The 22,385-nt window shown below is 53.9% G+C and overlaps 4 protein-coding genes across 4 annotated transcripts; 2 read left to right on the top strand and 2 right to left on the bottom strand.

The window, feature by feature from the left end:
• Positions 1-523: 523 nt before the first annotated feature.
• Positions 524-5,903, top strand: SGS1 (ATP-dependent DNA helicase sgs1; the record flags this gene model as incomplete). The annotated part of the gene is made up of 2 exons (XM_062885497.1): positions 524-4,660; positions 4,722-5,903. 2 exons carry the CDS (start codon positions 524-526, stop codon positions 5,901-5,903), a joined length of 5,319 nt encoding a protein of 1,772 aa, XP_062748466.1.
• Positions 5,904-7,926: 2,023 nt separating this feature from the next.
• Positions 7,927-9,907, bottom strand: QC762_110740 (uncharacterized protein; the record flags this gene model as incomplete). Its single annotated transcript, XM_062885496.1, has 2 exons — positions 7,927-8,251; positions 8,331-9,907. 2 exons carry the CDS (start codon positions 9,905-9,907, stop codon positions 7,927-7,929), a joined length of 1,902 nt encoding a protein of 633 aa, XP_062748465.1.
• A 2,079-nt stretch (positions 9,908-11,986) lies between these two features.
• On the top strand, positions 11,987-15,292 carry QC762_110730 (uncharacterized protein; the record flags this gene model as incomplete). The annotated part of the gene is made up of 1 exon (XM_062885495.1): positions 11,987-15,292. The coding sequence occupies one exon, from the start codon at positions 11,987-11,989 to the stop codon at positions 15,290-15,292; it is 3,306 nt and encodes a 1,101-aa protein (XP_062748464.1).
• A 221-nt stretch (positions 15,293-15,513) lies between these two features.
• On the bottom strand, positions 15,514-21,826 carry QC762_110720 (uncharacterized protein; the record flags this gene model as incomplete). Its single annotated transcript, XM_062885494.1, has 4 exons — positions 15,514-17,915; positions 17,972-18,438; positions 18,498-19,627; positions 19,679-21,826. The coding sequence occupies 4 exons, from the start codon at positions 21,824-21,826 to the stop codon at positions 16,156-16,158; spliced, it is 5,505 nt and encodes a 1,834-aa protein (XP_062748463.1). The 3' UTR covers positions 15,514-16,155.
• Between the last annotated feature and the right edge of the window lie 559 nt (positions 21,827-22,385).

The following is a 22,385-nucleotide window of genomic DNA, read 5'->3' as shown; positions in this document are numbered from 1 at the left end:
CTTAGGACACCACCATCACCGCGCCCACGCGCGAGACTACAACCCAGGCCACTCAAGCCACTCCTCGGGACACCCAGGATCCCTGGGTACCATGGACCACGAGGGCGAGCACGCGAGGTAAGCATCGACTTGAGACCCTAGATATTCACACAAGCACGCACCCTGCTGCGCCAGCTCTGCTCACACTTCCCCTTTCCGATCCTCTTCTCAATCCCACTTCCAGTCCGCAGGCACTTCATCGCTCAATCCCCTTCCCCATACGCGGGAACTTTACTGTCCAAATTCCCTGATCGTCAGACTTGAGAGTCGCACCGTTAAGCCAGTGTCGTTACGGTGTAGACTTCAGTTCACTGTCCCAATTCACTGTCCCAATTCACTGTCCCCGTAGAGGGAGCTTGGGCCACCCAGGATGAGCTCAGTTCACTTGGATCTTGGCGCACCTTACCCTAGCGGGCTAGCGGGCGCCTAGGCTTGGCGGAGCACATGACGACGCGTTTGGGAGCGCTCTCAACGCGTTTTCACAATGCCCTATCCACCCATCCTCACACAAGCACTCAGAGTGATTCGAACCATTCCAGGGATTTTCAGCATCACCCCCCTCCCTCCTCGCAATCCTCTCCTTGTGCTCAACATCGATGCGAGCCATTCGGGTTGGGGCCCAAGGTTCCTGTACGATCCCATGACTCGGAACAATCTGAGTGCTCATCTGTCGTGGCTCTTGAGAGAGACGACGCGCTTGAGGCCATCGGGACCACCTTTACCCACCGCCCAAGACCCTTTCGACAACACCCCTCCACCTCCTGCTGCCGATGTGACCCGCACTTCACGCACTTCACGACCTAACCATTCTTCATTTCCTAGTGCCCCGGCTGCCGGTGCCTTTCCATCACAGACTGGCACTGCCCCCCACGACCCTCTTCATGGCACTGCCTTTACTCAAGGATCACACCTCGCTGCCACCCCTTCCACCAATGAGGTAGACACCGACGACGCGAGCGGAATGGCAAAGCTGTCCGCCTACAACAGCCGCCGGCCAACATTGGCGACAAAGCAGCAACAGCAACTCCCCACTCCGGTCTCTACTACTAGAAGTACACAGATCGGAGCTTTGCAGCGCGCCTATTCCGCCAATGCTGCTGTCCGGCCCCAGGCAAGCTCTTCCTCGCCGCCGCCGCCCGTTAAGACAAGCGCCCGCGTGAAGGTCGAGTTTGACGACCTCTCCGAACCCATTGATCTCACCGAAGATCGCAACGATGGGTCCAGCTCTGTGGTGGGCTTTGGCGACGACAAGAGGTTGTGGCGAGAGGACTATACCGAGCGCCCTGAGCCTGTCTCCAGCCGCGGCCAAGCGAACCCTTATCAGCAGACCAAAGTTATCAAGACTTTGGACGAATTTGACGAAGAGTATCCAGACATCAATGAGATCGTCCCGCCCTCCTCAGCCGTCCGCTCAGCTCTCAAACGCAGCGCCACGACGCCTTCAGTTGTGAAGACTCATATCTCTACCCCCTGCCCGCCCGGAACAAGCCGTGCGTTTAAGGAACCCACGGTCCAGGGCCGTGAAGCCGCTCATGGTAGTTCTGCTGTACCCACTCAAACTGTCCCAGCTGTCGCAGCATCCGCTCGCAAGCGAAAGTCGCCCGCGACTGCCGAATTCCACAGCGACGACTTTTTGGACGAGGAGGTGGACGCTTCATGTACCCCAACCAACAACTCGTCAAACAAACGGGCGAAGCGTGCCGATGTTGTCTACGACTCGGAGGATGAATTCACCACGCCGGCCTCCCACGGATCGCCCGACGCTCAGTCGCCCCCAGGAGTTCAAGATATGGATGTGGACATGGAGTTTTCCATTCAGGAGACTCCCTCGAAAGCGCCGGCGCCGATGCCTATGGAACTCGATAATGTCGTCAGCAACGGGAGCAGAGCGACTGTCGGTAACACGCAGGGATCCCAAGCCTCGGTGCCTCAGCCTGTCAGCTCGGGGCAAAACCCAGCCTCGGAGGCTTCTCTCGGCTCTGAGATTGAGCGTAACAAGCATACCCTGGGCTTGTTTCTTTCTCGGCCCTCGGTTTTGGATGAGATGCTGCAACTTGTGGACTCCCAGCTCCAGGAGAACGCAGAAGCTTTTAGGAGATTTTTGACTCAGAGGGGGTTGAAAGAAGAGCGTAATCAAGAGCGCGAGCGCATCAAGAATGCGAAAAAGCCTTTGGAGGATAAGAAGAAAGCACTGCTTTCTCTCCAGGAGTCACATGCCTCGTACAAAACGCTGAACAGTGATCAGGAAGCCCTGGTAAACAAGATTGCGAAGGCGTATCGCGATGGCATGGACACAGAGGAGCATGAGGAACAGCTGCTGAAACTTGATGAAGAAATCGAGACCGCAGAGAAAACACTCATCGCCCACCTCATCAAGGCTGGCGTCGATGATCTCGATTTTCTTAAGAACCAAAACGACTCCATTGCGCCTGCCGACTCTTCCCCGAAGGCACAAGCCCATGCGGCCGATGCCAGGACTTCTCCGAGTGAGGGACGCATCATTCCTGAATGCCCTTCTTTAATTACAGGTCCTAGTCAGCCCCCCGCCACGTCACAATACTCTGGTAGCCAATCTCAGCGAGGCCCATCCCAGTTTGCTGCACCGGCTCAGTTTGCTGCTCCTCAATTTCGACCGCCAGTTCCGCACTTCCCACCAAACCAACAACATACTCAGTTTTCGGGATCTCGGGTCCAGCCACCCTACCATCAAGCTGTGCCAAGCAGCTCGAATCACTTCGATGTTGACGAGGACGAACTTGCTGCTATGGAGGCAGCCTCGCAATTTGCACCACCACGGGCGCACAACAGGACCCAAACACAGGCGGCCGAGATAGACGAGTATGGACAAGACGATGTCCCGGACGATTTGTTGCTTAGTGCATATGAGCAATTTTCAGGAGGCCCGTCAGCACCCTCAGCGACTGCCGCTGTGCGAACAGCTGCCCGCTCTACGTTGTCTGAGGCCACTAGCAATAGTGCTCCCGCACCACCCAGGCGAGCTCTTGCGAAGCTTGCACCACCTGTGGTACGGAAGACTGCCATTCCGCCTGAGCTCCTGCAGTTCCCCTGGTCTGCAGATGTCCTTCGAGCTCTGAAAGACCGCTTTCGGCTCGTCAACTTCCGCCATAACCAGCTCCCAGCCATCAACTGCACTCTTGCCGGAGAGGATGCCTTTGTCATGATGCCGACAGGAGGTGGAAAATCGTTGTGTTATCAACTTCCCGCGGTTGTTCAAAGTGGAAAAACAAAAGGTGTTACCATTGTGGTGTCACCTCTCCTCAGTTTGATGAGTGACCAAGTTGAGCACATGGAAAGGATCAATATCCTGGCTGTGGCGTTCAATGGAAACCTGGCGGCAGCTCACAAACGACATATACTGGGGAAACTCAACCACGAGACGCCGGAAAATTTCTACCAGCTGCTCTACGTTACCCCGGAGATGCTCGCCAACGAGAACACCCAGATCCGGCGCGCACTTAAGATGCTGCACCAGAGAGGCAAGTTTGCTCGTTTGGTCATTGATGAAGCCCATTGTGTCAGTCAGTGGGGTCACGATTTTCGTCCCGACTACAAAGCTTTGGGCGAGTTCCGAAAGCAGTTCCCAGGTGTCCCGGTGATGGCCTTAACCGCCTCGGCGACCGAGAGTGTTCGGAAAGATGTTCAGCATCAGCTTGGAATGACAGGCTGTAAACTCTTCATGCAGAGCTTCAACCGGCCCAATCTCTATTATGAGGTCTTTCCCAAACCCCCAACCTATGTCGACCCGCTCGGCAGTTTGATCGCCACCAGATACAAGAATCAAACCGGCATCATCTACACGACGTCCCGCGCTTCTTGTGAGGGCATTGCTGGGAAGCTTGTGGAGAAGTATGGCATCAAGGCAGCGCCGTACCATGCCGGATTGGACGACAGGCCGGAGATTCAGCGGAAGTGGCAGGATGATGAAATTCACGTCATTGTTGCCACGATAGCCTTTGGCATGGGAATTGACAAGCCAGATGTGCGTTTTGTCATCCACGTCTCTCTTCCAAAAACCATGGAAGGGTACTATCAGGAGACCGGGCGCGCTGGGCGTGATGGGAAGCCTGCCGACTGCATCCTTTACTTTTCCTACGGCGACGTGACCAGTCTGAGGCGCATGGTGCAAAAAGATGAGCTTGATAAGGACGGCAAGCACGTGCGGTCACAGGCTGAGAAGGACAAGCAGCTGGAGCTGCTAGATAGGATGACGTTTTATTGTCTGAACACGACTTCTTGTCGTCGGACGCAGCTGCTGGGGTATTTTGGGGAAGACTTCAATGCTGCCAACTGCAACAAGCAGTGTGACTTTTGCCTTCTCGGCGAGAGAGTCACTCTTAAGCAGGTGGACCGCACTGACTGGGCCAAGGCTATCATTGACTTGATTCCCGGCATGGGTGCCAAAGGCGGCTCTATCGGTAAACTCGCTTCCGCTATGGCCGGGCGAGATAAGAAGAACTACCAACACCTGCCAGGCTTTGGCATAGCACCTGGCATCAAAAACACAGCCATCTATCCTGTCATTATCGAGATGGAGAGGGTTAAGATAATTCATAGCACAGCGGAGACGAGCGCAAACGGCGGTCTTAATCTTTACTACCACGTAAGCAACAACACCCTTGAGTTTATCTTTGCCTTTTGTACTGACAACACCTGTGTCTTAGGTCTCCAAGGAGAATTTCAGACACTTCTGGTCCAGCGGGACAAGACTGACCATCTTGATGCCCGAGCAGGATCTTTTCTCCCGCAAGTGCCTGGTCAAATCCGAAGCAATGGTTCGAGCACCGCCCTCTACCAATGTGTCGTCGCCTGTTTCTGCACCAGCGAGAAAGCGGCTGGCGCCTCGGCGGGGTCGACAGTTCATTGATGATGAGGCCGAAGGAGATTTTGGAGACGAACTCGGTTCCGGTGATGAAGACGAAGATATCCAAGACCACAGGCCGCGACATGCCAATGGCTATGCCAAGGACAATTTCGTGGTATCCAACTACGAGGAGGAAGTGGACTTTGACGCCGCCGCCCCATCTCGTCATCATCGCACTGCTTCACGGCACCAGCAGACCCTGGATAAGCTTAGGCCATTTGATTTCTCTCAACTGGACCAGGTCCATCAAGTTATCACGGATCATTTCCTTTTTGAAGCGAAGCAGCTTGAGATACAGATTAGGGCCGAGACAAACCATATTCGCCCCTTTTTCACGGATCAACAGTATCGCGAAATGATCGCTCGTTGGACAACGACTCCGGCCAAGATGTACACCATCCGCGGCGTCACTCCTGACAAAGTAGACCAGTGGGGTTCTCACTTTGTGCCCCTGATTCAACAGCTGCACCAACAGTACCAGGAGATGATGAGCAACCAGGATCCCAGCAGAAATCAGTATTCTGGCGCTGCCACAATCGCCCCCAAAGCTCATATAAGGAAGAAGGGGAATCGAGACGTCATTGTGATCAGTGATGGAGAGGAGGAGTTTGGTGACTTTGACGACGAGGAAGATATGGCGAGTGGATCACGGTATGGCGCTGGTGCTCCCTTTGTGAACCCCGAGGTGGCAGCCTTTCATCGAGAGCTTAAAGCAATGCAGAGGGAAGCTGATGCTGAGAGGCTTGCCAAAGCCGCCTCCAACTCTCAGCATCAAGGTTCTGGCTATGGCAGCAGAAGCGGTGGCGGGTCCTACTACAAGAAGAAAGGTGGACGGGGCAGCAATGGATACAGCCGCAATTCAGGAGGTGTAAGCAAGCGTGGAGGTTCTTCAGCCAAATCGGCAGGTGGCAGCAGCAGAAGCAAGGGCTCGTCTTACCCTCGGGGTGGAGGCGGAGGTGGAATTTCGGCCATGCCTCGTTAACATCTGCCATAGTGGATTCATCCCCTGGGATGCGGGTTGCGTTCATAGCATTGACTTTTTTTCATCTCAGTCGATGTTTCACGAAGCTTTTTTCTGTGTTTCGATGACGACTTACGTGCATCGGACGATACTGTATATAACGACATAAGGGGGGGTTCTTTTCAGGGGAAGGGGGTCATAAACATGAGCATTGTAGTTCACTCACAGCATTGGGCGGCGCGGTGCATTAAAGAGAGGAGTTTCATTTTTTTTGTCTTTGCGTGGTGCTGGGAGAGGGAAAGGGGGTAAAAGGCAGAGAGGGGGTCAAAGGGTGGGCTATCACCACACCAGACAAGCAGGCATCGCCCCGTCTTCATGCCTCAGACTTTTCAGCGTCTTACTCAAGGCATATCATCACATTACGATACCCATTCACGCACAGGGTAGATCAATAGAGGAGGAGGATATTTGATAATTGCGAATTTACTTTGCTCTAGGAGCTTTTTGCATGGGGGTAGTTGAGGGGTGGAAAAAAGGAGTGGTTGATCAGGATGGGAGAGGTGTTGGATTATGTATAAAAGGGATAACTGAGGATCAATCACAGCATTGTGCATACCTACATAAGGGAGGGGAGGTGTGACGGGAAGAGAAGTAAGTAAGCATTTAAGTGGCAGAGAATCCCTTTTATTTGAGATTTACTTGATGATAGCGACTGTGAATATGCATCTCTGGAGGTGTTCTTTTAAAACTTAAACAACATGACTGATTAAGTTTGGAAGTATATATAGCCTTTAAAAGCAAGAGATACTTTTACGCCTACACTTCTCTAGGATCTGAACAAGAATTATAAAGAAAAATAAGAACTCGTTACGTGTCTCCAGGATCTAGCCGGATCATAGAGACAAAGAGAGAACTTATGGCATAAAGTAATAAACCCTAAAAGCTTGGAGCTAAATTTTGCGGCCGGTAACGGTGTATAGCGGCTGTAGACGATTGGAATCATCTATAGCTAGCTGATAGCTAACAATTTATGCTAGCTATAGATAATCCTATACAAGTATGAAAGAGTGTGTGTGAGAGTGTGTGTGGGAGTGTGTGTGAGAGAGAGAATTAATTCTAGGTGATAATGACTTATAATTAGAGAAAGTGTTCGTTATTTGTTCTCTTCTCACTAACAGTAACATTCTTAAAATAGTATTACAGTCTGCCCTCAATTTTAATCTTGAAACTTAACATACATAGTCAAAAACAAGCCCACAAACATACATCAACATATCAAGGGTTGAAAAACCTCAGCCTTTGATTGACACATCTACATATATATATATATACTCTCTCTGTTCCCCTCATCCTAATTAACACCCCTTTTCCTCTCCCACCTCTTCCTCCGCCCAGTCCCCCTCTCTTTCCAACCTTTCCCCCAAACAAAACCCATTACAAACGCCCCAAATCCCAATGTGTGTGTATGTGAGCTTTGTGTTGGTATTTCAATGTTTCTTTTAATGCTGATAATGATGATGATGCTGATAAAAGGGGGTATATAAATGAAGAAGTAGTGATAAGAAACCCAAGTAAAAATAAAAAAAGGTAACAAGGCGGACCACAACAAGCCCGAACGAAGTAAAATAAAAAAAGGAGGTAATGTTTTGTATGCGTAAAAGTGTGGAAACCCCCCCAAACTCGTCATGTCTCTCCTTTCCCAAACAAACATTTTGAAAGTATATACAGGCAGAATATAACGAAAAAGCCCAACATGAACAAAACCCCCTACATCTGCCTGTGTTGACAAAAGTTGGACAAAAGGCCAAGGAATAGTCCATCGTAAAAGCTGTCAAGAAGCCAGGTATGATCCAGGATTATGTGGTTATTGAAACCAAAAAGGGCAGGTGTGGAGGCCCAACCCCAGCCGTAAAGGAAAAAAGGTATCAAGAATAGACAAAAGTGTTTGTGAAGCGAAAAAAAAAAAAAAGGCGGACGAGGGGCCAAGCCGTCTATCAGGTCGTAACATCTTTCAGTCGTCATATCCTGCCAGCCTGTCCCCCTCCTATCCGTCCCGATTTTTTCCCCCTCTCCCCAGGAAGATTTTGTGATAAGCTGGTGCGTATGTTCTCCAGAGGCATCTGCAGTGCCGAACCCACCTGGTTTTGATTGCTGACCACGTCTCCTGCTGGGCAGGTAATAACGCTTGCCGATGCTTGTTTTTTTTTCGGTGGCACCTAGCCCTCCAGCTCGGCGGTAATCTCGCCGCGTACTGTTCGGCACCATTGGAGAATGGCATCCTCAAAGTCAAGCCAGAGTTGCGGGCTTGTGTTGTACTGGAGGCCAAGAGCATCGGTCTTGAGCAGCACCTCCCATCGTAGCTCGGCCGCCTTGAGCCAGTAGCGCAAGTTGTCAGCGGCGCGATATGGCTTCTGGGTGTCGCCATGGAACGAGGCGATGGCACCAAACCTCCGGCGAGACTTGCGAACCGCACAGTTGTGCAAGTGAACCAGACGCTGACCGTTGGACAGGGACGCAAGAAACGGTGTGGGGAGCGTTTGCTCACTCAAAGGCTTCGTCCGGTCAATGGGGACCCATGTGGGAATGGTTGGCATGTTCTCGATGGGGTCCTTGATGCCGTGCAGCATCGACTGTATGAAGGCTTCCTCGCGCTGAATTTCGCGGCCCTCCCACCCTTCATCGCGCAACCAAGTCCATCCCTCCCGCTCAGCAGCCTCGGCAGCCTCTATCTCAGCCTCAGCAGCCAGCATGCTGTGGAGCCCGGAGATCCATTCATTCATAGTGTGGAACTCGTCCTCACGCATGCCGCCAGAGAACCCCCGAGTTGCCATACGCTTGAGCACCTCCATCACAGAGAGCAAGGCACTGCGAATCTCCTTTTCCGACTTGATGGCATCCAGGCGGTCAGGTCGGTCGTGGGATGTGTAATAGATCTTGGCCGCCCGGATAGCCAGCGTCATGACATCAAGGATGTGCATGCCCTGAATTTCAAACCACCCAATATTGCTCCTATTGCTCCGGGTGCTTCTGGTAGACCCCGAACGTGCGCGGGAGTCGGCTCCCTGGTCATCAGTCAAATGAATGGAAATCTTGGGTGAATCGTCTGGTGGGGCCTTGGCGTCTTTTGCTTCCTTCAGTGATCTTTTGGCAGTATCGAGGGCGTTTGTGAGCTCGGTTCTTAATTCAGCAACCGTCGGCGGCTTTGGGACTGCCTTTTCTCGGTGAATGTATGTGCTGGTCGTCGGAGGGGGCATATTGAGATCCTCCTCGTCGTACTCGTCCTCGGAATAGAATTCCTCCGGGTGTTGCTCATCGGTGGGCGATTCGACGAGGGAACCGCCGGCCAAACTGACAAAGCTACTGTGCGCACCCAGATCCGGGCTGCTTCCCATGGATGCGTAGCTCGAGTCATGGTCACTGACCGGGGCCTTGAGACTAGAAAACGACACGGAATCGAGCGAAGAAAGATCCAGTGTTTGTGCCTTGCTGTCTCTTTTGCGTGCCAGCCGACCACCCTTCCCGTCCAGCAAACCGGTCCGTGCAAAGTAGTACTGAAGATGTGCGATGCTCCCGAGGCTCAGGACGCTCTCCCGAGCGCGGGCGCTGGCAGCGAAGTCAGTTCCCTGGGGACGCATGTAACCCCGGCGCCTGCTCGAGCTCCTGGATCCCGACGGTGTCACTGGCGTGTAGGGCATATCCATGCCGTTCATCGAGTCCCGATTATTGAGTGGAAGATTGCCCGTGTAGATATCAGAGACGCGAGAGGGACGGTAGCTCTCTGAGGACTGGCGTGAGAAGGCCGAGCTGTCGCTCCCAAGAGACTCGCGCACATTCGAGGCTTCTGTAGTTGCGGAGCCATGAGAGACGGTCGAGCCCACCGAAAGGCAGCGTGTCGGGTCAGAGCGAGGGCCGAGGGCCGGGCCGGGAGCTTTGTCGAGCGGAGGAGAGGCACAGCGTCCGCTGGCGGGCTCACCAGAAGCAGCTGCCATCTTGATATCGAGTGAGGACGAGAGGTAAAAGGCCATAGGCCGGAGTGTGCCTATTCCGGTATACCAAGAGCGATCGTCGGCGATGACGTCGTTTCTTTCTGTCTGGTAGGAAGGCTGTTGCAGCGTCTTGAACAGAGCAAAGTGTGTTGTTCCACGGCAGGGAGCCCAGTGGGCGAGTGGCTGTCGTTGGTGGTTGATTGAGGCAGAAAGTAAACAAGAGACGGCTCAACGCACAACGGGAGGCAAGTCTCAGACACTGAACGTCTGGGTTTTTCGGGAGGGTTTTCCGGTGAGGGGGGATGGATAGGCAAAAGGGAAAAAAGCGAGGTCCAGGCGATTCCGCTGTGTGTGGTATTTCTGTGGGCAGGCAGGTTGGGCGAGGGTGGGCAGGCAGAAGAAATGAGATAACTTCATGCGGTAGAATTGCCTGTGACTGTCTCGCCTGCTCTCGCCCAAGGGGCCCGATGGCTTGATGCAGCGCCGGTGGGGATTGGGGACCGATGGCCCACCCCCTGGTCTGCGACACGGAAGGTGGGGAGATGAGGAGGACACGGTCCACTGCCAACGCGTTGGTTCACATAGCTCGAACCCCGCCGAAGCTTTTTTATTTTTTGTTTCCTGACACAAGAGCAACCGGCGAGAAGCCTGCGATCACTGACGAACCCCTTTGATCTTGACAGCGGAAGCCGCGGAATGTCTCGTAATGCTTTTCTGTCATTCTCGCCACGGAGCAACGCCCCGGCAACGCGAGGAGATGTTGAGAAGGCCACGTGCATACCTGGCTGGCTTCTTTTCATTACGACATCTGGGCGTCTGTCTCCATTTCATCTGATGTTGAGCAGTGGTCTAGACGTCTGGATCTCTGGTGAGCATCTCTCTCTTTTGAATCTCTCAATATCTCTTCACGACTTTGACCTCGGCTGAAGCCAATGATTGGTGTTCTGTTTGACTGCAATGCAGACTCGGGAGCATCCATCCAGGTTGCATTGCAGCATTTCTCTTTGCTCTCCGCAGCGGCCATCAGCGGCCCGTCTTGATGGTTACCTTATGTGAGGTAATTATTAGCAGAAGCGTCTGATCTTTGCAAACAAAAGACAGCTGCATGAGCTTGACCTAGCTGCTGTGTCTTCAGTGACAGGCCGCAGAAGTGAAGCCGATCGTCATCTCTTCATGATATATATTCCCTCTGCCTCGTCAGCCGACAGAAGAAGAGAGGCCCAACCTTGGCCCGAGCATGTGGTTCCCGCAACGCTAGAAAGGGGCCCCTGGCTTGCCGACCATACCGGAAATAGGTTTAATCTTCTAGAATCCCTGTGCCCCCATCAAGCGTTTCAGCACCCGTCGCCCGTCCGGGCTGGCGAACTGCCGTCATCGGGTAGTGCTTGTGCTCTGGAAGTCACTGAATATTGCGACCTTGTAACTTCGCTTTTTGTGATATCGTCAAGAGCGCTCTGGGGGACTACACAGTAAATATCTGGAGAGCAAGGTAACACTCATGGAAGGCGCCGGGCTCATTGGACGATCCCATCGAACGCGACTGCGGGTTCCCGAAGGGCACCCAGCACAAGATTAACACCCCCCAAGCTAGAGGAGGCGAGACAGGCCTCTGGGAATTGTTCCCTTTTAATAATAATAAACTTGGCCCCCTCTGGCACTTCTGTCGGCCTTTTGGGCCTGCTCTGTTCTGCTCTATTTGCTCTGCTCTGCTCTGTTCGGCTCTGCTCTGCCCTTTCCAACCATTTCTCTTTGGAAGCAGCCTTCATAACATCGCACCTACCTTGCTGATCAAAACGGGATGCTGTCGACCAGTCACTTGTCTCTTCATTTGCATCGGCCCACTGCCATTTGCTGCCACACACCACGATTGAAACCCGGCAGAATTCCCCTCTGCGGCGTGTCATCCAACCACTAACGCAAGGCAAACTGCGCTCCATCGCGAATTCAGACCAGAGCCGACCCTGGGGGGGGGGGGGATTTTTATGGGGAAAAGACGCAGAACGCAGCTCGCATACGCACCCTCTGACGCCGCCAAGCTAGAACGCTCTGTCGCTGTCGGCTGCCGTCCAAGTGCCCGTAAAAAAAAAAAGAGGGAGCTCAGTCGAGCCAGTGTTCCGAATGACGGCTCTTGCTACTACTGCTGCCCCAGGCAGTAGCCATCACGAACTCACCGCTCCGATTATCACGGCGACGGACGTGTCCGAGTCACCCGATCTTTTGCCCCTTCGCGCGTACGAGACGACGGATCAACACCACGTCGGTAACGGTACCAGCACCACCACCAGCGATCGCCACAACGGCGACCCGCCAAACACTACCACTAACACTAACAACACTAACCCGCAACAACAACAAAAACAAGCCCAATCTCAGCAACAGCTATCGGCAGACGACACTGCAACCTCTTCCCGGGCTACCACTCCCGGCCCTTCAGCATCAGTCCATCGCGCAAGAAAGCCGTCTCCAGGCCTAGCAGCGCGATTAAAAGCCCTCGGCTTTGGCTCCTCCCGCAAAACCGCCTCGCCCCCTCCTCCCATCCATCAAGATATCGGCCGTCTTCCAGAGGAGCAACTTAGGAAACTAGACCAGGGACACCAGGTCAACTCCGCAGCTGCCGTCATTGAACGGAGGGGTAGACCCTGGAAGGGTCACATCATCCGAATCCCCTCGAGATCGAGCCTCAAGTCGGACAAATCGTCGCACAGCAACAACAACAACAACAAACCGGCCCTCGAGTCGCCCGCTTTTCCGTCCCCGAGTATCGAACAAGAATTATCATCATACCCAAAACCAGAGCTGCTCCCAGAAATTACTACCACAGAACCGCTGGAAATGGACACGAATAAATATCGTCTGCCTGACCACACCAATGGCAATGGGGTGAAGGCGCAGTTGGATACAAGGGAGGAGCATATCGCGAGGGATACCCGACCGCCGCCACCACCGCAGACGCCAGAAATTCCACCTCCGCCGCCGGCAAAAGATACGCCTCCAACGACAACAACGTCGCGCACGTTTAGTCCAGCCACCCCGCCTTCTGGAGACGTTTTCAACCCGGATTCGATTGCATTTAACCCGCTGGGTCTGCAACGGCCCGGGTCGATTTACACGTTATCTCGAGCCTCGTTTGCCAACCAGTTGGCGCAACTAACATCGTTGCAACTCCCAGATGCTGAATCTCTGTCTAGCAAAGTCTCGGCCATTCCAACAGCCCAAGTAGCCACCAGGGCACTCATCGGCGCGGCGGAACAAATCCGGGGGTGGATCTCCAAAGCGTCCGAGGTAATTGGCGGTCTGGAAAGCGAAGATGACGTCGAGTGGGCCGCCGCTGGGGGTCGCGAGGGGGTGGAAGAGGTGGAAAACGCCATCATTCGGTTCGAGGAGTTGATTAAGGTCTATGTCGGCGCGATTGAGGAACTGCAGGCTAGGGAGGACATTGCGGCCGTGTCGGCGGATGATCTCAGGAGGGCGGTGGCGCAGATGGAGGCTATCCTGGAGGAGTGGGGGCTGATGCGCAAGACGCTGCACAATGTCAAGGCGCAGGTGGAGATTGCGATGGAGTGGGAGGAGTTGTGGAACATGGTGTTGGGGGATATCGAGAATGAGCTGAACGAGTTGAGCAGGTTGGTTTTTGAGATGGAGGAGAGGAGGCACAAGAGCGTGTTTGGGGCCGAGGAGGGAGGGGAGCTGGATACTATCGCTGAGGATACGACGCCCGGGGGGTTGAGGCTGCCGGTGGGACACCAGCAGCAGCAGCAGCAGCAGCAGCAGCAGCAGAGCAATCGGTTTAGTCTGCCTCCGTTCCCTCTGAGTCCTGGGTCGCCGAGTCCTGGGGCGATGGGGATTTCGCAGGACGATTCGAGCTTGTTGGCGCTTTTCGCGAGGATGCAGCCGCTTAGGGCTTCGCTTGACTTCTTGCCCATGAGGCTTTCGGTTTTTGAGGCGAGGGCCGAGGATACGTTTCCTACTGCTTGTGAGGAGTTGGAGATGAGGAGGGCGGATTTGGATGCCAGCTATAAGAAGCTGGAGAAAGATGCCGAGTCGCTCCGTAAAGAGCTGGGCGAGGACAGGTGGGTTTTGGTGTTTCGCAATGCTGGTCGGCAGGCGCAAAAGATGTACGAGTCTGTTGAGAGAAGTACGACCTGGCTACGGGAGGCGATTGAGTCTGGGTTGCATTTGACTAGCCCGCCGGCGATGAGCAAGAAGATTGAGAACTACGAGGCCAGGAAGACGCATTACGGGGAGGCGATCGAGAGGCTTTTGACGATTATCGATAAGGGGGTCAAGGATAGGTTTACTATTAATGGGGAGATTTCACGGTTGCATACCGAGATGAGGGCGAAGTGGGAGGGGTTGAAGAGGCAGATTGCCGAGCTTGATCTTGTGCTGGAAGAGATCCAGCAGGAGAGGAAGAGTCAACAACTACGGGACTCGGTCTCGAGTATCCTGTCGAACGGCCGGTCTACGATTCAAAGCGCCCACGAAACACCCGAGAGCTCGCCCCCGTCGTCAGTGATAATGTCCAGCCAGCCGGCCAGCTCCCAGACCAACATCCGGATCTCCAAATCACGCTCCACCAGCGGGGGGAGCTCACTGCCGCAACCAAGCAGCAGGAGGATGTCCTCCCTCCCCACGCCCTCCCACTCCTCTATCACCCGAAAGCCAGTCGCAGCACGAATGTCGACTCTGTCGGTCCCCTCTAGGGAAGGGTCGGCCACCCCAACAGGAAACCGCACCTCCCGACCGCCTTCTTCGCTGTCCAACCGCCCGAAATGGAACGCATCAACCAACACGTCGGATGTCGACACGGGCCACAACTTCAAACCCTTGACGTTGACAACCCCAAGTCCGTACGCTAAGAAAACTCCGACTCCGGTCCGGTCAACCTCTGCCCTCACCCCTTCTTCGTCCAGCTCAAAGCTACCTACGTTGCGAAGCCCGCTTGGCAGAGCCTCGAGTGCGTCACCTCTGCCGGAGGATGATTTGATGACTACTCCCAAATCGCACTCTAGGCTCTCGTTTCGGGAGCGGTTGGCTTCTACCCCGGGGCCGTATGCGCAGAGGCCGAGGCTGGCGAGCTCGGCGACCATGGCTGGGTTGAATAGGGATCGGAGGGCGAGCATGATGCCTTCTTCGAGGCCGCTGGAGCAGAGTCCTGACGCGGCCGCGAGGCCGGCGAGTTCGATGGCTGGGATGATGGGGGGTAGTAATGGGAGGAGGTCGAGTTTGTTGCCACTGCCGAGGGAGAGTGGTGGTGACTTTAGGAGGTCGACGAGTGGGTTGGTGACTGGGAGGGCGTCTCCGCAGGCGGTGGAGGGGGCTAGGGTTGCGATGGGGTTGGGGAGTAGGAACAAGAGTGCTATGGGGAATAGGACCGTGGATTCACAGGAGAGGAAGGATACGAGGCCTAGGTGGAGGGGGTAGAGACGTTCTTCTTCTAGCCTGGGATGTCGAGGTGAAGGGAGGGGGGTTGAGGAGGGGTAAGGGGTGTTGGTTGGTGGGTTATAAGGACAAGCGTGTATTACTTTTTTTGTCTTTTTGGGAGCATGGAGTTTATCTTTGGCTGTGTATCTTGTTGATGCAATGTTATGAGAGCACTAGAGGGAAGGGGGTGGTTTTGCTAAGGTTGAGTCAGGAGGGTGAGAGGGGGGGGGAAGAACAGCGAGAAGGGATTATGATTGTGGTTAATTCGGTTTCTCTCTTTTTTTTTTTTTTTGGCCCCCGGTTATGGGTTTTTTGCCTGCTTTTTTGTTGGAGGGGACAAGGGCAAGAATTCTCTCTCTCTCTTCTCTCTCTCTCTCTACTTCTTTGTTATACCCCGTAGGATTATCATACCCAGTGTTCCTTTTTTTAGGAGTTTTTTTATTTTCATTTTAGTTTTTTTTTTTTTTTTGGAATGGTTTTATCATGATGAGCCAAATATCATCATCTTCTCACTCATATCTTTTTCTGCTGTTGTTGGCTTTTTTCTGTTTTTGTATGATATGATTAATTAGGATTTGAGCTGAGAGGATGGATGAAGATGGTGAAAATTGAGAAGCGGTTCAAAAAGTCAGATAATGTTTTGTGGTTTGTGAGATCAACAATGTGAAATATGTGTAGTCTTAGAGAAAAAATCAGAGCTGGCGTATCTCAAAATTCAGGGGTAAAAAGGGGAAAGTAAACAATTCCCATGGACCCACAACACCCAACACACATGAACAAAGAATTTTCATTTCTCAAGAAAAATCACCGTGAATTACACCATGTATCCCTTCTCAAGTCACCGCTCAAATCACCCCCCGCAATCAGTTCATGACCGGCACCACCGACTCCCTCCTCTGCAGCGCCTCCCCCCAGCCATGAAACCTCTGACAACTCACACACCTTGGCGCCACCCACTCCCTCCCCGCCCCCTCCTTCCCATCCGTCTCCAACCACCCCTTGCTGCTGTCCTCGTACCCCTGCGAAACAACATGCTCCCACAACCACTGCGTCCTCTCCTGCTTCTTCTGCTGCTCCTCCTGCTCATCATCACTTCCCGCAACAAGAGCAACATCCTCCACCCCCTTGACAACCTGCCCAAGATCATACTTGTACCTCCCCCTCTCATACTCCTTGCCCAACCTCTGCGAAACCATATTCGCCGCGTGCAAGCTTACCAGGCTGCGCTTGGGGTTCTCCATTCTAGCAAGATAATCCTTGCAGAGGAAGAAAGTCTTTGCAAGGTTGATCTCGGCGTGTTTAGCCGCCGACTGGGCGCAGACGCCCTGGTTGACAAATATTCTCGGGTCGGCAGTGTGAATGTTTCGTACGGCAAGTGCGTCGGCCGTGTGGGCGTGGCGGTTGTACCAGTAGTAGTTTTGTTGTGGCTGGTTCTCAACCTTGACTTTGCTCGACACAAATTTCTCGTGGATGAGCTCCGCTGGGGTCCGGCCTACCGCGTTTTCAACGAGGAGAAGGGAGGGCTCAAAGTTGAGGAGGAAGCCGATCAGGCCGTGCTCTGTGTCGCCCATCAGGAGGGAGTGAAGGGGCGTGTTGCCCGCGCCGTCGAGCATGCGGAGGGCTTGGCGGGTCGCGTCGGGGGAGAGGTCGGCCACGAGGTTGAAGACGGCAGCTGCGTCGGCGAGGCTCTTGTAGGCGTATTGGTTGGTGTAGTGGGTGAAATGGAGGAGCCAGGTGTGCAAGGGGGTGTGGCCTTCTGTCTTGAGGTTGTTGCGCTCCTTGAGCATGCGGACGAGGAGGTCGCGGCCGAGAAGGTCCAGGAGAGGCTTGAGCTGCTCGCGAGTGGGCTTCCAGCGCAGCGCGGCGTGCAAGAGGTTGTCAAAGTTGGCGTCCTTGGTCTTTTGATCGGCGCCGGCCTCGACCAGAAGCTTTGCGATTTCGACACGACCAAGCCTGCAAGCTGCCATCAAGGGAGTAGCGCCGTTGCGGTCCTTGGAATCGATGGACTCGGGGCGAACCTTGAGCAGGTATTCCACCAAGTCGATCGACTTCTGGGTTGGACGGGTGTACACAGCAGCGTGGATAGCCAAGTCGCTGTTGTCAGTCAGCCACTTCGAAATGGCACCCTCAAACCCACCCTTCTGCTGTCCCAAGTGCTTGATCCGAACATCCTCCCTAGCCGCCTTGCTCTTGCAGAACGAAAGATAGTGCCTCAGCGGAGCATCACTGAGGAACCACTCAACACTCGCAATCTGAGCAGACTGAGCAGCAAGCAACAAAGGGGAGCTCTCAAGACCACGAGCTCCCGGAGCGGAGTTGCGGCCCTGAGTCGCCCAGTCCTTTCTCTTCTTCCCGTACACGGTCAATCCCTGATAGTAAGTCGGCTTCTCCGCGATCTCAACACCCGTGTTCTTCACCAAGTTCTCGAGAGGCAAACCAGCACCAGTGCGCTTGATGATCTCGGCCAGCAGCTCAGTGTGGCCTTTCTGGATAGCCAGCTTGAAAACAGAGTCAGGGAACGGGTAAAAGGTCTGCTTGTCCTCAGCTCCACCATCAGCAGCAAACCGCTCAGCGAGGCCGAGAACAAACTTCAGCGCTTGCATGTCATTGTTAAAGACAGCACCTGTCACCCGAAATTAGCTTCATCACTCCCAATACCAGACGAGGCAAAAGACTTACGAGACAGCAGGCCATACTGCCGACCCTTCTCCCCAGGCTTGGGATAGTTCCTGTGCAGAATCTCAGAAGGCTTGGTATGGCTCTTCACCTTCATCGAAACCTCTCCTATGTTTTCAATGGTGAACTCGCCGCCAACAATATGCCTGTAAATGTCAGGCCCAGATCCGCCGCTGCAGACCGACTCGTTGTCCGAGTCATCCATCGAGCAATCATCCTCATAAGTGTCATTGACGTGCATCTTGTACTCGGCCTCAGGCTTCTCCCTCGGCGTGTACTGCGCCTGGGCAATCTCAAGGATCGCCTTGGCGACATCATGATGGCCGCGGAAGTACGCCAGCGAGAAGGGAGAGTTACCCTTGTTGTCGTACAAGGCAATCTTGAGCGGAGCCTCGGTTTGCTCTTCGTCCCACGAGGTCAAGCAGAGCTTCTTGATCTTGTCAAGATCGCCCGACCAAGCGGCTTCGAACCTGTGTAAATCAATGTCAGCATCTATTTCAGCAGGTAAACCCACGGATGAGCAACTTACAAAGAGATGTAGGCAGGCAGTCTCTTGTCTGTCACATCAAAGACATTCTGCAAATGGAACAGGTGCCTCGTCGGGTCGACAATTGGCTGCACAACCTTGCCTGCTTGCGCGTACGGGGTGTTGACGTCAGGGAACGGGTCAGGGGCCTTGTAGGCCGGGAAAAGCTCTCCGAAGGTCTTTGCCCCCTTCTCAACAAGTGCCTCCTTCACCTTTGCCAACGTGACAAACGCTTGCAAGACTGCCGTCCTCTTCTCGACCGTACCCTCAGGTTCCTCAGTCGAAGCAAGCTCTTTCTCATACTGCCTCATCTGGTCCTTGTGTACAGCCTTCAGTTTGGCAATCTCGGCAGAGGCAATCGCATACTGGTACGATGACTTCTCGTACTGATCGAGCCAGCTGTCAAGATCCTCACGAAGCTTTGGGGCCTTGGGCACATCCTTCTTCTTGTCAAGGAATTCCTTGAGACGGATGAGGTAGGTATTCACAAGATCGAGGGCAGATTCTCCGTTAACCACCGTGACCCACGAACGGCCCATCTGTTTGTGAGACTCCATCGTAACAACGTTGGGGTCGGCGCCAGCCTTGAGGAGCTCGAGAGCCGAGGAGGGATCGGTGGAGTTGATGGCGAGAATCAGGGGCTGCTCCGTCATCTCGTTCCACATCTTCTTGTTGCCCTCCAAAGTGCCCAGGTTCCTCTCGATGGCGGCTGACTGTCTCGCCGACTTGAGCCAGCTCTCAAAGTCAATCTGAGGCACAGCGCCATGGTCGAGCAACTGAAGAATCAAAGAAAGATTTCCTTTCTTGATAGCAACGCCGAGAGCCGTCTCTGCGGTCGAATACTGGTCACGCATGCTGATGTGGTTGATGGCCGTCTTGGTCCCTACCGCATCGTGCTCCCACAGAGTGGCAAGCAACGACTCGGCATTCTCCTCGACATAACGGTGGAAGGCAGTAACGCCGTTCAAATCGGCCTGGGCTGAGGTGGCCCCAAGACTCAAGAGGATCTTGGCCATCTCCTTCGCCTTGGGAACAGGTAAAACCAGTGCAAGGACAAGAGTGAGCAGCGCCCCGTATGGGGTCTTGTTGCTATTCAAGAACTTGACGGGCAGCAGAACATCGGCACCATATTCCTGCAAAAGAGTTAGCACTATTCCCAACATTCAAGACCCAGCATGACATACCTGGCACAGAGTCTTGACAACCTCACAATGACCCTCCATGATGGCAAAGTGAAGAGCAGAGCAAGGAGTGTCCCAGGCGATGACGTTAACATCGTAGAAATCAGGCTCCTCTTCAGCCTCTTCCAAAGCCAGCTCATCCGCAGCGGCAGCGTCCTTCCCAACCTTGACAAATCCACTGGTGGTAGTCCGGCCCTCATCGTCAGAGTCCTCGCCATCGATCATCTCACCATCAGACTCCTCGTCTTCTTCCTTCTCGCTACCGTCCTCTTCCTTCTCATCGACATCCATCTTATCCTCCTCAGTCTTGTTCGCAGCAAGCTCCTTCTTGCGCTTCTCCTCCTTCTCCTCGTGCTCCGCCTCATTAGCAACGCTCTTGTTCATGAGAATCTGAACAATCTCCACACTGCCACGCGACGCAGCAAGGTGAAGAGCCGTCCGTCCATCAGCGAGACGCGCGACAAGCCTAGCACCCGCATCGACAAGAAGACGAACAATCTCCGGCGTAGACGTCATGACAGCAAGATGCAGAGGGGTGCGACCAGTGTAATCCCGAGTATTGGGATCAACTCCTTCCTGAGCAAGCCAGTCCTTGACATGCTCAGCATCACCATCAACGATAGCCTGGCAAAGCCGAGCCGTGTTACCAACATACGCCATCTCAGTCCAGTCATCATCCGTCAGAGGATTGAACGAGCCGATAGCCTGTCTGCCCGGATCATCTTTGAGGAAAGAGATCTTGCCCGACACAAAGTACTTCTCCTCCTCGGCAGCAATCTCCTTCTCCTGGTCCGTAGTCGGGACAGGGCAGAATCCGCAGCAGTCGTTCACCACGTCCTCGACCCGGCCAAAGAAGGCAGGGTGGCGATGAAGATACACCTCCCTGTCCTTCTTCTGGTTCCATTCGGCGTTGAGCAGCAAATCCCTCGTGTAGCACAGCTTCTCAATCTTCTTGGCGTGGTACTTGGTGCCGTAAGGAATCGTGAAGGTGTGATAGTTGGAGACCTCATCCTCAAGAGCCCAGTCCGCAATCTCGTCCTCATGCTCATCCTTGATGTTGCCCCAGAGCTTGTGCTGGTTCCGGCTGTAGCGATCAATCGCTGGCCGGCCTCGCTCCTTGCGACGCTGATCAGTGTACGTCTCTCTCGCCCCTTGGGTAGGGAGGCGTTCCAAGACAAGAAGCCTCGCCAACCCAAGCGTGCGCTGGAAGCTCCGCTCAAAGATGGTTGGGTCGATGCGGGACCGGTCGAGGTCTGGCCAATACACCTCGAAACCTCTGTGGGAGTACTTGGAAAGGCGATTCTCATAGGAAGGGCTGCGCCGAGTCAGATCAATGTGGTTGATCTGGGTCAGGTAAGACTGAAGAGCACGTGGAGTGCAGTAGACCTGGCTGCCATCATACGCAGCCCCCGAGCAATCAATGTCGAATCCCGTCAAAATCTCAGAAACCGAGTTGTAAATTCGAAGAACGATCTGAATATGGCGAGTGGGGTATTGGCTGCAAATAGTAATCGCGTTCTTGGTCCTGACCGTGGTAGTCTCGGTAAGAAGAGAATCGCGGACTCGGGCCTCAATATCCTTGATCTTCTCAATGGCCTGCTCCTCGGTGAGACCGTAAAGAAAAAGATCGACATCTGACGCAGGTGAGAACTTCTCGTGGTAGAACTCGCGAAGCGTTCTCTTGTTGCGGTTGTATTCAGCAGGCACTGGCAACAAGCAGTTCACCACTGATGAGCCGGCGGCAACAACGTTGCTCCAGTCAAGCTCAACGAGCGAAGATTCAGAAAAGACATTGAAGTTGCGGCGGAACTCCTTGAGGTCCTTGACAGTCGCTGGTGAGCCATTGGGCCTTCGTAGCTCCTTGGGCAGGGGCATGATGTATCTGGAACGCTCCTCCTTGGACTCGGCCGCCAGATTGCGGGCTCTGATGTTGAGGCTGGAGGTATCCTCAGTGAAAAGAGGAAGGACGTTGACGTGAGGGTCCTTCAAGAGCTCATTGGAAGGGTCCTGGGCAAAAGACTCACGGAGGTGAGCCTCATACTTGCGGTATGGCTCAAAGAGCTGTGTGACAGGCGTGTGTGGGTGCTGAGCAAGGTGTTTGGGAAGGTCCGTAAGGGGAACAGGCAGGGCCGGGACAGTGGTGGTGGCCATGTTGAAAGATATGTGACTTGTATCTGAACGAACAGCTCCAGATGCAAAGTCAATTGAGCTGGATGAAAATAATCTCCGACTCCTCTGGAATGGCGATATGTGGGATGTGCTGAGAAGCGAGTAAGAGAGATGGTCAAAGTGTGTGAATTGGAAGACGAAGGGGGTGTTAGATACTTAAATATCAAGTTGTTTTTGTTGAGGACTCCTCGAAACCCTTGTTGAATGACACGCGCGTTTGAGATTCTCGATGGAGGTGTGGTGAAGGTTCGTCGCCTCTTGGACGTAACAGGGGGGTGTGCTGCCTGGACACAGCAGGAGATCCCCACACGAGAAAGACGCGAGATCCTGTGATAGCCCGCGATGCCTAAAGCTGCTGCGGAATAGATGGAGGAGCCGGCGGGAACTTTATTTCGGAGGCTGTGATGCCTAAAAGCAACCAGGGACGACATGGGAATCGCGACAGTTGAAGGTGCAACCTGCATTCCCAATTGGGAAATGTGTGTTTTCAGCTCGCCAAGCTATACCCACCCACTATCACCCACGCCAACCGGCCCAAAAC

The sequence above is a fragment of the Podospora pseudocomata genome, assembly GCF_035222375.1.
Source record: "Podospora pseudocomata strain CBS 415.72m chromosome 1 map unlocalized CBS415.72m_1, whole genome shotgun sequence".
In the NCBI taxonomy this organism is placed as follows: Eukaryota; Fungi; Ascomycota; class Sordariomycetes; order Sordariales; family Podosporaceae; genus Podospora; species Podospora pseudocomata.
This window is presented reverse-complemented; position numbering and strand designations above follow the sequence as displayed.